The 12,542-nt window shown below is 37.9% G+C and overlaps 1 protein-coding gene across 3 annotated transcripts in view; it reads right to left on the bottom strand.

Annotated features, from left to right (window-relative positions):
- LOC106882205 (E3 ubiquitin-protein ligase RNF123) overlaps positions 1 to 12,542 on the bottom strand; it is a 117,990-nt gene that overhangs the window by 36,127 nt on the left and 69,321 nt on the right. For 2 of the 3 annotated variants that reach the window (XM_089348028.1, XM_089348037.1), the window contains 7 exons: positions 11,310 to 11,384; positions 10,240 to 10,341; positions 8,637 to 8,730; positions 7,473 to 7,534; positions 6,046 to 6,120; positions 4,406 to 4,532; positions 1,802 to 1,903 (listed from right to left, as the gene is read on the bottom strand). In XM_089348028.1, coding sequence (XP_089204154.1) covers positions 1,802 to 1,903; positions 4,406 to 4,532; positions 6,046 to 6,120; positions 7,473 to 7,534; positions 8,637 to 8,730; positions 10,240 to 10,341; positions 11,310 to 11,384 — 637 coding nt within the window. Of the gene's footprint in view, positions 1 to 1,801; positions 1,904 to 4,405; positions 4,533 to 6,045; positions 6,121 to 7,472; positions 7,535 to 8,636; positions 8,731 to 10,239; positions 10,343 to 11,309; positions 11,385 to 12,542 lie in introns of all 3 variants that reach the window. The other variant, XM_089348024.1, reaches the window with a different exon arrangement.

Raw genomic sequence — 12,542 nt, 5'->3', positions numbered from 1 at the left:
AATAAGCCCTGGGGTCAATTTCTTCGACTAAAAGGTGGCGCTCCAGCATGGCCACAGTCAAACAACTGAAACAAATACAAGAATAAAAGAATACACACCACTCCCCTCCCAATTGAGGGATCTTTGTCTTGGAAGTTACATGGTGACCTCACCGATGCTGATGCAACACAAATAGCACCCAGTTACACTTTGTGAAGTGGTTGGCCTCAGGAAGGGCATTCAGCCAGAGAGACCTTGTCAAAAGAGACAGTAGGGGCTTAGCACAATCCTTTACCCTGCCAGCCGCTGTCAAACCATGCAACCCACAATCAGCATGGGAAAACAGATGTTAAATGGTGATAAAATCATCATTTTATTTCCACTTTTCGTGCTGGCATGGGTTGAACTGTATGTGTGTGCATATATATAATATTCTTTTGCCCTTATATACAATTATTTATAATTTTCACCTTTAAATGTATTTTTAATATGCTGGCAACTTTGATGAAATTTTGGGAAAAATTTTTTATCTTATATTAGAAGTATATATATATATATATATATATATATATGTATAAGGAAAAAAAATCAAGGTAGAAAATGCTAAAATAATTTTATCATAAAAAAACATTTTAATACCGGTTTCAGTCATTGAAACTTTTTCAACTCTGGAAAACAATTAAGTTTTGGAAAAATTAAAAGAAAAGTATTTTAAAAGAATATTTGCATAGTATTCAAATACTAGAGCCATTTTCCTTGTTTCTGCCTGTCTTTGTCTCTCTTGTTTACTCTTGTGGGTTCGAGGTCATTGTGAATTCTTGGCAGGGAAGAAGAAGCCAAGAATTCACAAGGACCTCGAACCCACAAGAGTAAACAAGAGAGACAGAGACAGAGACAAGGAAAATGCCCCTTGTATTTGAATACTATGCAAATATTCTTTTAAAATACTTATCATTTATTTTTTCCAAAATTTAATTGAAAAAGTCTCACTGACTGAAACCGGTATTAAAATGTTTTTTATGATAAAATTATTTTAGCATTTTCTACCTTGACTTTTTTTCCTTATACATATCAACTCGTTCTATATTTAAGAGATGAGGAATTATTTACATTATTTACATTATTTACATTTGACGACCTGATTAATAATAGTAATAATAATAATAATAATAATATAATAATAGTAACATCGTTAGGAATGAGAACCCAGGTTCGAAATTTCCCTGTGACACTTGACGAAGGCTGGAGGGTATATCAGCCGAAACGTTGTGTTAACAACAAACAAGATGAGGACAAATATCCGTCAAATGTAAATAATGTAAATAATGTATATCAACTCGTGTGTTCCTTTTCAACCATATATGTATGTATGTATATATATATATATAGTTAGATAGATATATTCACAACAAAATAGCAAGCATAGTATCAAAACCATATAAAAACAAAATTGTAACAAAGAAATAAATTTAATCTACCATTTAAATGACAAAAGGACTTCTGAATCATTACTGTAGAATAAGTTTTGTAACTTCCGGTAATGTAAAACCAAAAGTATATGTTTAAAATCATCAAACGTCACATACAACTTGTCCTCAAAGCAACCTAGTGAACCACTGACAGGTATAAATGACTTGTGTTTGATAGCAAATGTCTAATGACCTGTGCAAATGACCTGTGTTTGATATCAAATATCTAAAGTCTAATAATGTCCATAACGTTATAATTATAATAATATTATAATGTCATACTTATAATAATATCATATCACCATAATAATGGTAACAATAATGCTTATTAATAAGAAAGAGAAATAACTCACCAGATAATGTTCGTTGTAAATGAGATAGTAATCCACCACACCTTTGAAAGTCTAAGTTATCACGGCCAGGTTTCTTGAATTCACATATTGGCATGTAAGCTTCTGTAAAACGATTAAACGTTGACCATACATTAGAACTTAATTACAATTTTACCAGGAATTATTATTATTCAGATCAACAGCAACAGATTGACATGTGTTTTTTTTTGTATCTATCAGGCCATCCCATAAGTTCTGTCCAATTTTACCTTTTTTAAAATTGAATGAAATTTAATAGCATTTTAGAATGTCTAATGAAATTAAAAATTATTTTTATGCATTTCTGTACATTTAAACTAATCAAATATTATTTTACAGAATAATAGAATTAAAATTTCTTTGATTAAAACCCTTTCTAACATGGAAGTATCCAAAGAGCATTTGAGACACATAATGCTTTATGAGTACAAAAAAGGAAACTCTACAGCCAAAGCGACTTGAAACAGACACTCGGTTTATGGGAAAGAATGCTTGAATGAAAGAACTTGCAGAAGATGGTTTGCAAAATTCAGAAGTGGAGATTTCAGCCTTCAAGATGAAGATCGAACAGGAAGTCCAGTTGAGTTTGATGATAAGCTCCTTGAGGGATTACTTGAAGAAAATCCTGCATTATCAGTTGAAGAATTGGCAATAAAGCTTAGTTCAAACCATACAACTGTTCATCACCTTCAACAACTTGGAAAGGTTCCTAAACTTGGAGAATGGGTGCCTCACGAATTGTCCGAAAACAACTGCAAATCCCAAGTTGACATCTGCACTTCTCTCCATTCTCGCAAACTCATTTCACCCATTTTGGATAGACTTGTGACTAGTGTCGAAAATGGATCTTCTATCAAAATGTTAAATGTCGTAAACAGTGGCTTGGTAAAAGGGAGAAAGCTCAATCACAACTGAGAAGGGAACTTCATGGAAAAAAGGTTCTTCTCTCTATCTGATGGGATTGCAAAGGAGAAATTCACTTTGAATTGTTACCACCTAATGCAACAATCAATGCTCAAGTCTACTGTCAGCAATTAGAGCGTTTGAACCAAGCTTTGAAGAAAAAAGACCCGCTTTAGTGGATCAAAAAGGAGTGATGTTTCATCAGGACAATGCGTGACCCCACACTACAAAGATCACATCACAGAAGATCGAAGAACTTGGTTGGGAAAAAATTCCTCATCCACCTTATTCTCCCGACCTTGCTCCTTCAGACTACCATTTGTTTCCTAGTTTACAGAATCATTTGGGGGACATAACTTTCGCAAGCCAGGAGGAGGTCGAAACTGACATTTCAGAGTTCTTCGCTTTGAAACCAAAAGAGTTTCAAATTCATAGAATTAAAAAGCTTGTAAATAGATGGAAGGAAGTCATAGATAATCAGGGAAAGTACATTGAGGGTTAAATTTCAATTAAATATAACATTTGATCACTTGTTTTCTTTATTCAAAATTCGGACAGAACTTATGGGATGACCTGATACATCAGAGCGAATGCGAGATATTCATTGTGTGTACCAGTGTCATATTCAGAGTCACAGGTATGTTACTAATGCTATAAAAAGTCACTGGTATGTTAGTAGTGCTATACAAGTCTCTTGTATGTCACTAGAATCGTACAGAGTCACTGGTATGTTAGCAGTGCTATACAAGTCTCTTGTATGTCACTAGAATCGTACAGAGTCACTGGTATGTTAGCAGTGCTATACAAGTCTCTTGTATGTCACTAGAATCGTACAGAGTCACTGGTATGTTAGCAGTGCTATACAAGTCTCTTGTATGTCACTAGAATCGTACAGAGTCACTGGTATGTTAGCAGTGCTATACAAGTCTCTTGTATGTCACTAGAATCGTACAGAGTCACTGGTATGTTAGCAGTGCTATACAGAGTTACTTGTATGTCAGTAGAGTCATACAGAGTACTGGCATTGACCACGCTCAAATGGTGCTTTTCATGTGCCACCGGCATGGGCATCAGCAAAAACGAATTAATAAAAGTCATAAATTATCGAAGAGGCTCTTTGCCTGAAACTTTAGAATTCATCATTACTCACAGGAGAAATTTATTCCATTTTACCAATTTTTTTTTTGTAGTAATTACAATATTGGTAAAATGACCAGACAAGGTGGACTAAGACAATCTTCCTCACTAATCATCATCATTTAATGTCTGTTTTCCATGCTGGCATCCGGTTGGATGGTTTGACGGAAGCTGGCAAGCCAGAGAGTTGCACCAGGCTCTAATTGTCTGCTTTGACATGATTTCTACAGCTGGTTGCCCTTCCTAACTCCAACCACTTTACAGAGTGTTGGGTGATTTATATGTGACACCAGCACCAAGAAGGTTACTGAGTAACTTGCAAGATAAAAACTCCTCAGCCGGGAGGAGGGAGTAGTAGTGAAAGAGTGGTTTTGTGCCAGTTGATAAGAGACAGGAATAGGTGTCCACCTAGAGAATAGATACATGAATATTCCCATTGAAAAGGGTTACAATATTGGTAAAATTACTAAAGAAGCAGGACTAAAACAATCTTCTACACTCAATGTTTGTTGATGCAGTTGAAGAAGAAATACTGTACATCCATACCTGAACTTGGCAAAAATTTCACTGTGTCTTGTTGAGCATAAAAATCCCAATAATATCGTAAAGCTTGGATGAGTCGATGGAAGAAACACAAACTAACAGGTAAAGGGCACGTATTGATTGGATGTAGCTGAAAATGAATGGATAAAAATAAACACAAAAAAAATTATGGTTGTTTGTGCAAAGCAGTGACAGAACAGAAACAAACTTTGACTCAATTCAAATATGTTTAGGACATGTAAAGGGGTTTTCACTGCAGTTTGGTAGAGGAAAAAAATTCTTTCTTTTGACCACTGGTTCTCAACCAGGGGTCAATATGACCCTTGTGGGGGTCCATCTACGATCTTGTTAAAATTTATGTGCAATAAGTTGATTATACTTTTACAATACACAAAATATATTAACTTTTTTCATACAATTCCTAATAATATTTAATCCTAAAAATATTTCTGAAATATCAAATGGTTTGGTGGGGGGTCGTCATCATCATCGTCATCGTTTAATATCTGCTTTCCATGCTGGTATGGGTTGGACAGTTTAACTGAGGGCTGGCAAGCCACGAAGCTGCACCAGGCTCCAATCTGATCTGGCAATGTTTCTACAGCTGGATGCCCTTCCTAATGCCAACCACTCAAGAGTGTAGTGGGTGCTTTTTACGTGCCACCAGTACGAGGGCCAGACAGGTGGTACTGGCATCGACCACACTTGAATGGTGCTTCTTATGTGCCACTGGCACGGGAGCCAGTCAGGTGGCACTGGCAACGAGCATGCTCAAATGGTGCTTTTTACATGCCACTGGCACAGGACCAGCCCACCTGAATAAAACAAGAATCAAAAGGGTCCAAAGATCAAAAAAGGTAGTAGATGCATCTACCCGCCCATAGAGGGTGCTTTAGGCTGGCTATAATGTTCTGACACTTTTTTGTCTAAAGTGAGGATTTTTCTCCAGTACAGAACTGCAGTGAAAAGGCCTTTACAGGTTCAGATATGTCCCTAATATATTTAAAATTATCTAAAATTTGTTTACAAATTGAGAGTGCTTTAACAAGATAGAAATGGTAAAGTACAGGTAGCCATCATTAAGTGTATATATATATCACTTGGTAGCATGTACCATGCTTTTACTAATTGTTTTAGGTGCCTGTGTGATCATGAGTACACCTCCCTTTGGTCCAGAGGAACAATTAGGATGTGACAGCTGAAGGGGAGAGAGAGAGAGACAGAGAGAGGGGGGGAGCTATCAGCATCTAGTAGGTACTCATTAGAGCAATGTGAAATGAAGTGCCTTGCTCAAAGACCATGCACTGCCCAGTATAGGAACTGAACCCATGACCTTATGACCATGAGCCAAGCACTCTGACCACTAAGCCATGTGTCTAGTGGTTACATATTACTCAAGCCAAAACACAGAATGCTGGTTCTTCTTTTCCAAAGCATTTCTTCAAGCAGATCAGATAATAAAAGTGATGGTGGGAGAAGAAGTAAATTCTTTGAATAACTTGTCACAGTTAAACTTTTATAGTTTATTCATTTTGCTGAGGAACAAAGGTTAATGTGTACGAGAAACATCAAATGTAATTAATAAATGGCTATGTATTATTTATAATGATAGATGGTTTTATAGTGTCAATGAAACAACCTACCCTGGTACCAGCATTTTCTTTCAAGAAAGCTCGGAACTTTTCCAAAAATAAATCCCGTGATGTTTTGCCTTGTGGCTGGAAATGAAGTATATTATTACATTTTTGCATACATGGAATGGTAGTTGATACAATACATACATACATACATATATTATATATATATATATATATATATATATATATATATGTATATGTATATATATATATATATATATATATATATATATATATATATATATATATATATATATATACAAGGTGTCCACAAAGTCTGGGTACATGTGGATTCACACATACTTTAAGAAATTATTATTTCTTTTATTTAATTGTTTATGTTATGATTTTATTTACTCCATGTAGCCAGACTTTGTGGACACCCTGTATAGTTGTCGAATTTAGTTCGATTTCGAGGCAAGTGAAATCGAAATCGAACTAAATTCGATGACTGGCCCATGGCGTCTCCTTCACTGGACACTAAACTCGGCTTGTGAAGACCTGTTGGGGCAAGTGAAAGTGAAATCGTGATGGCACCTGTACCAGTGGAGTGCTAAGAGCACTGTTCAAGCGTGATCGTTACCAGCGTCGCCTTCCTGGCACTTGTGCCGGTGGTACGTGAAAAGTCATTCGAGCGAGATCATTGCCAGTGCCACTGGACTGGCTCCTGTGCAGGTGGCACGTAAAATACACCATTTAGAGCGTGTATTTAAAAAAATAAGTAGTTTGGTTGTTTGTTCAACTCGTCATCATCATCCTCATCATCGTCGTTTAACGTCCGCTTTCCATGCTGGCATGGGTTGGATGGTTTGACTGAGGACTGGTGAACCAGAAGGCTACACCAGGCTCCAATCTGATCTGGCAAAGTTTCTACAGCTGGATGCCCTTCCTGACGCCAACCACTCCGAGAGTGTAGTGTGTGCTTTTACGTGCCACTGGCATGAGGGTCAGTCAGGTGGTTCTGTCAACGACCATGCTCAAAAGGTGTTTTTACATGCTACCTGCAGGGGAGCCAGTCTGGTGGCAATTAGCAACGACCACGCTCGAATGTTGTTTGTCATGTGCCACCAGCACAATTGCCAGTAAGGCGATGCTGGCAACGATCATGCTCGAATGGTGCTTTTTACGTGCCACCAGCATGGGAGCCTGTCAGTGGCCCTCGCGATGATCATGCTCGGGTATGCAATGATTGCTCCAGCACGGTTACAGTTCAATGACTAGAACAAGTAAAAAAAATAAATAAATAAAAGGTTTTTTTTGTATGTGAATTTGAATATGTGAAAATAACATAAAAAGACAGACAGACAAGTATTAAAATTTGATAATTAATTCTATTGCTGGCTACATTCGAATATAATGACAAACGAAAAAAATCATTTGTTTAAAAAGAAATAATTATACTTTGACGATTAGAAGGAAACATTTGTCCATACCTCTTTCTTGTCATCGTGTATTAATAACACTTTCAGCATTTCTACTTGCAATTTTTCAATTTCTGCAAAAGACATAAAATATTTCAGCTTAAAATATGGAAACTGGGATAATATTCTAAAAATGAGAAAAAGGAAAATGTGGTTCCTTTAGCATTTAAACTGACCACATCTGGCTCAAACAACCGCTTACACTGACCATGTCTGGTCACCTACACTTTTTTCTGCAAAATAGGGGTAGTTTATCCTGTTCAGGCTATATTATTAGCATTATCCTGCGTTTGATAATTTAAAATCACTTATTATTCTTCTTCTTCTTATTAAGGTGGCGAGCTGGCAGAATTGTTAGCATGCCGGGCAAAATGCTTAGCAGGATTTTGTTCGACTTTATGTTTTGAGTTCAAATTCCACTGAGGTCGACTTTACTTTCAACCTTTTGGGGTTGATGAAATAAGCACCAGTTATGCACTGGGGATCAATGTTATCGACTAGCCCCCTCCCCTAAAATTTCAGACCTTGTGCCTATAGTAGAAAGGAATTGTATTATTACTATTATTTTTTTTTTAAGATGGTGAGCTGGCAGAGATGTCAGCATATTGAAGATGAAGTGCTTAATGGTATTTCTTCTGGCTATTTATTGGCTGAAATCAAATACTGCTGAGGTCAATTTTGCCTTTCAATCTTTTAGGGTGTGATGGGTCATTGCCAGTGTCGCCTGACTGGCTTTCTGTGCTGGTGGCACGTAAAAAGCAGCATCCGAATGCGGTCGATGCCAGCACCACCCTCCCGCCCCGACTGGCTCTTGTGCCAGTGGTACGTAAAAAGCACCATCCGAACGTGGTCGATGCCAGTGCTGCCTGACTGGCTCCCATGCTGGTGGCATGTAAAAAGCATCATCTGAACATGGCCGATGCCAGTGCCAGTGGCACGTAAAAAGCACCCACTAAACTCTTGGAGTGGTTGGCGTTAGGAAGGGCATCCAGCTGTAGAAACATTGCCAGATCAGATTGGAGCCTGATGCGGCTTCCTGGCTTGCCAGTCCCTAGTCAAACCATCCAACCCATGCCAACATGGAAAATAGACGCTAAAAGATGATGATGATGATGATGATGATGATGATGGTGGTGGTGGTGATGAGATAAAACGTCAGTCAAGTAAGACAATTACCTTCAATTTTATTTTTCAGTTGTTCACATGAAGCAAGATAAGCTTGTTTGTCTTCTTCTTCCTTGTGAGTCTGTGGCTGTAATGCTGTACCTTCCTGGAAAATGGAACCAAAAACAATCTGTTCATGAGACAAAAAGACAACAAACCATGGGGTGGGGGCAGTTTTAAATTAATGGAAATAAGTTTGCCTGGTTACTGTCCACTTTACATGGCTTTAGTTCAAAATAGTCCATCACCAACTCTGGTCATTTCAATAGTGAAGTTGGTGCTAAGTTACTTGCTGAAGACACAGCTTAATGGTTAAGGTGTTTGGTTCAGAGTCGTAAAACTATTAATTTGATTCATGACTTTCCCAACCACATGGTTCCGGGTTCAGTCCCACTGCGTGGCACCTAGGGCAAGTATCTTCTACTGTAACCCTGGGCTCACAAAAGCCTTGTGAGTGGATTTGCTAAACGGAAATTGAAAGAAACCTGTTGTGCATGTATATCTATCTATGTGTGTGTGTGTTTGTCCCCTACCATTGCTTGACAACTGGTCTTAGTGTGTTTACATCTCCATTATTTAGCAATTTGGCAAAAAAGGCCAATAGAATAAGTACAGGCTTAAAGAAAAAAGTACTGGGGCCGATTCATCTGACTAAAAATTTTTCAAGGTAGTGCCCCAGCATGGCCATAGTCTAAAAAGTTGAGAAAAAGATATAAAAGATATCTGTCACCGCAATTATTCAATGTGTATTCCTTTAAGATAGTAGGTTGTGATTTTGAGAAAATTTGGTTGCCATTTCTAGCAGATTCAGAGGCCACATACAGGCTATGTTAGCAGCAGATGTTCATATTTTAAGTCCTGTGGATAAAATTATCTGTAGGGACATGATGGAAAGAAGAATAGTTCTAGAACAGTGGTTGTCAACCATTCCTAGCCTATTGCATGCCTATTTTGCTCCACCGGACACCAGAGTAATATTTTTATCATCATCATCATTTTACGTCTGCTTTCCATGCTGGTATGGGTTGGACGGTTTGACTGAGGACTTGTGAACCAGAAGGCTGGACCAGGCTCAATCTGATCTGGCAAAGTTTCTACAGTTTCTACTAGCAACGACCATGTTCGAATGTTGATTTTCACGTGCCAGTAAGGCGACGCTGGCAATGATCATGCTTGAATGGTGCTTTTTACATGCCACCAGCAAATGTATAAATACCATCCGAACGTGACCGATGTCAGTACCTCCTGACTGGCGCCTGTGCCAGAGGCATGTAAAAGACACCCACTACACTCTCAGAGTGGTTGGTGTTAAGAAGGGCATCCAGCTGTAGAGATATTGCCAGATCAGACTGGAGCCTAGTGCAGCCTCCCAGCTTCCCAGACCCCAGTGAAACTGTCCAACCCATGCCAGCATGGAAAGTGGACATTAAACGATGATGATGATGATGATTTTGTATATTGTAGAAGTATAAATGATTTACTGCAGATAAATTTTACAGCAAAATCTTATACTGACCCCCCACTGGCCATAGGAACCTTGGTTGAGAACCACTAACTTCAAGAGTTGCCACAATGGAGAGGGAGGGAAGAAGAATAACTATTGTAAATGCCTTACCTCTTTAACTTTTGGCCACCAAACAGTAGGCACAATTTCAATAAGTCCTTTATCGTCCGGGGGTTTAATGTGAAGAAAGACGGGAAATTTAATCTTGTCAAACGTAACAACAATTAAGGAAACCAATGCAGAATAAGTTAGGAGCAATGCATATTTAGAATAAAATATGTGTATGTGTGTCCATGTGTATGTGTCCATGTGTGTCTGTCCATGTGTGTCTGTCCATATGTGTGTGTCTGTGTGTGTGTGTGTGGGTGTGTCTGTCTGTATGTGAGTGTCTCTATATGTGTGTGTGTGTGTGTGTGTTTCTGTATATGTGTGTGTCTGTCTCTGTCTCTGTGTGTCTGTATGTGTGTGTCCGTGTGTGTGTCCATGTGTGTGGGTGTGTCTGTCTATGTGTGTGTGTGTGTGTGTGTCTGTCTGTGTCTCTGTGTGTCTGTATGTGTGTGTCCATGTGTATGTGTCCATGTGTGTCTGTATGGACTTTACTAATCCATATCTAAGATACAGCAATTCTGGAGATGCAGTGGAGATGCAGATAATAATATATATCATAATAGATCTGTATCAAAAATAATTTTCTAACATTATTATGTTATTCACATTATTTACATTGGACGGATATGTGTCCTCATCTTGTTTGTTGTTACCACAACATTTCAGTTGATTTACTCTCCAGCCTTCATCAGGTGTCCTGGTAAGAATTTTGAACCCAGCCCTGGGTTCTCATTCCTAAGGTTTTTTTTTGCTGATGTTATTATTATTATTATTATTATTATTTATTCAAGGTACTGCTTGGAATTGAAATTGGAATCTTGGAGTTAGTAGCCCACACTCTTAACCGTGGCAATTATAGAGTGAATTTCAGGGCTTGTAAACCTAATAGTCAGCCGAAACGTGGTAACAACAAAGATGAGGACACATATCCATCCAATGTAAATACTGTACAGAATTCTTCATCTCTAAAATACAGAACAGTAATATTCTAACATTCAAGAAATTCTATGGAAGATATCCAGTTTTGGTGGTTAAATTGACAATGATTACATATAAATGAAAAACAAAGGATATAACACATGGGACAATAGATGGTGCCGCGTCTGGGAATGCTTCAATATTGCCAAGGTCAAACTCAAATACATTCTCTGGAAATAAAGAAAAAAAAAACAAACTCATATCTAGATTTAAGTAAAATTTCTTAAAAAAACACAGAAAAGAAAATTACCCACTTTTTCACACATTGTCTAGAGGGAGGATTGCTTTTCTGAGACAATTACCGTATCAAAGATATTTGCATGATTTAGAATACGTGTATGAACATGCTAAACATGCATGTCAACAGCATTTAGAAGCATTAAGTTAATTTTCTTCAATTTATATACTTAACATTGAAAATTTACAAATATTAAACATTTTGTGTGGAAGGTTTTATTTTTCTTCAAAAGATCAAAGATATTTCAAGAACAACAAAGCTGTTTCAATATCAGTTTCAGATTTCAGCACAAGGCCAGTAATTTAAGGGGAGGGGTAAGTCGATTTCATTGAACCCCCCACCCCACCGGAGGCGGGGGTCAATAATTGGTACTTATTTTATTGACCCCGAAAGAAAGGATGAAAGATAAAGTAGACCTTGGTGGAATTTGATCTCAAAATGTAAAGACAAGTGAAATGCTGCTGAGCATTTTGCCTGACGTGCTGACGGTTCTGCCAGCTTGCTACCCTATTTGCTGTTTGGATGTAAGAACAAGTTCCTAGTGGTTATCAATGACAACTCAGCATCTGTCGCTGATGGTAGATAACAACACAGAATTGCCTTTTTCCTATGGTTCCAATGACATCATTCACAGCTTTTTATGTGCCACCAGCACAGGAGCCAACTGGGTTGGGAGGGGACGGGGGCTGGCATCGAGCACGCTCAGATGGTGCTTTTTACGTGCCAGCAGCACAAGGAGCCAGTCAGGAGGCACTGACAAAACAACCCATGCATGAATGGTGCTTATTGCGTGCCACCAGCATGGGAGCCTCATTTTAGATAAATGAGGAGAAATTAAAAAACAATAAATATCGTTAGCATAAATTTGAAAGAGTCTTTTAAGAAATAATCTCATTATGAATGATGCAATTATACCTGTGAATAATAATATCATGAAAGATTAATTAGCCATTAACATATCTATCTATCCATATTCTTTTACTTGTTTCAGTCATTTGACTGCGGCCATGCTGGAGCACCGTCTTTAGTCGAGTAAATTGACCCCAGGACTTATTTTTTGTAAGCCTAGTACTTATTTTATCCGTCTCTT

The sequence above is a fragment of the Octopus bimaculoides genome, chromosome 1, assembly GCF_046866305.1.
Source record: "Octopus bimaculoides isolate indiv1 chromosome 1, ASM4686630v1, whole genome shotgun sequence".
Taxonomy (NCBI): domain Eukaryota; kingdom Metazoa; phylum Mollusca; class Cephalopoda; order Octopoda; family Octopodidae; genus Octopus; species Octopus bimaculoides.
This window is presented reverse-complemented; position numbering and strand designations above follow the sequence as displayed.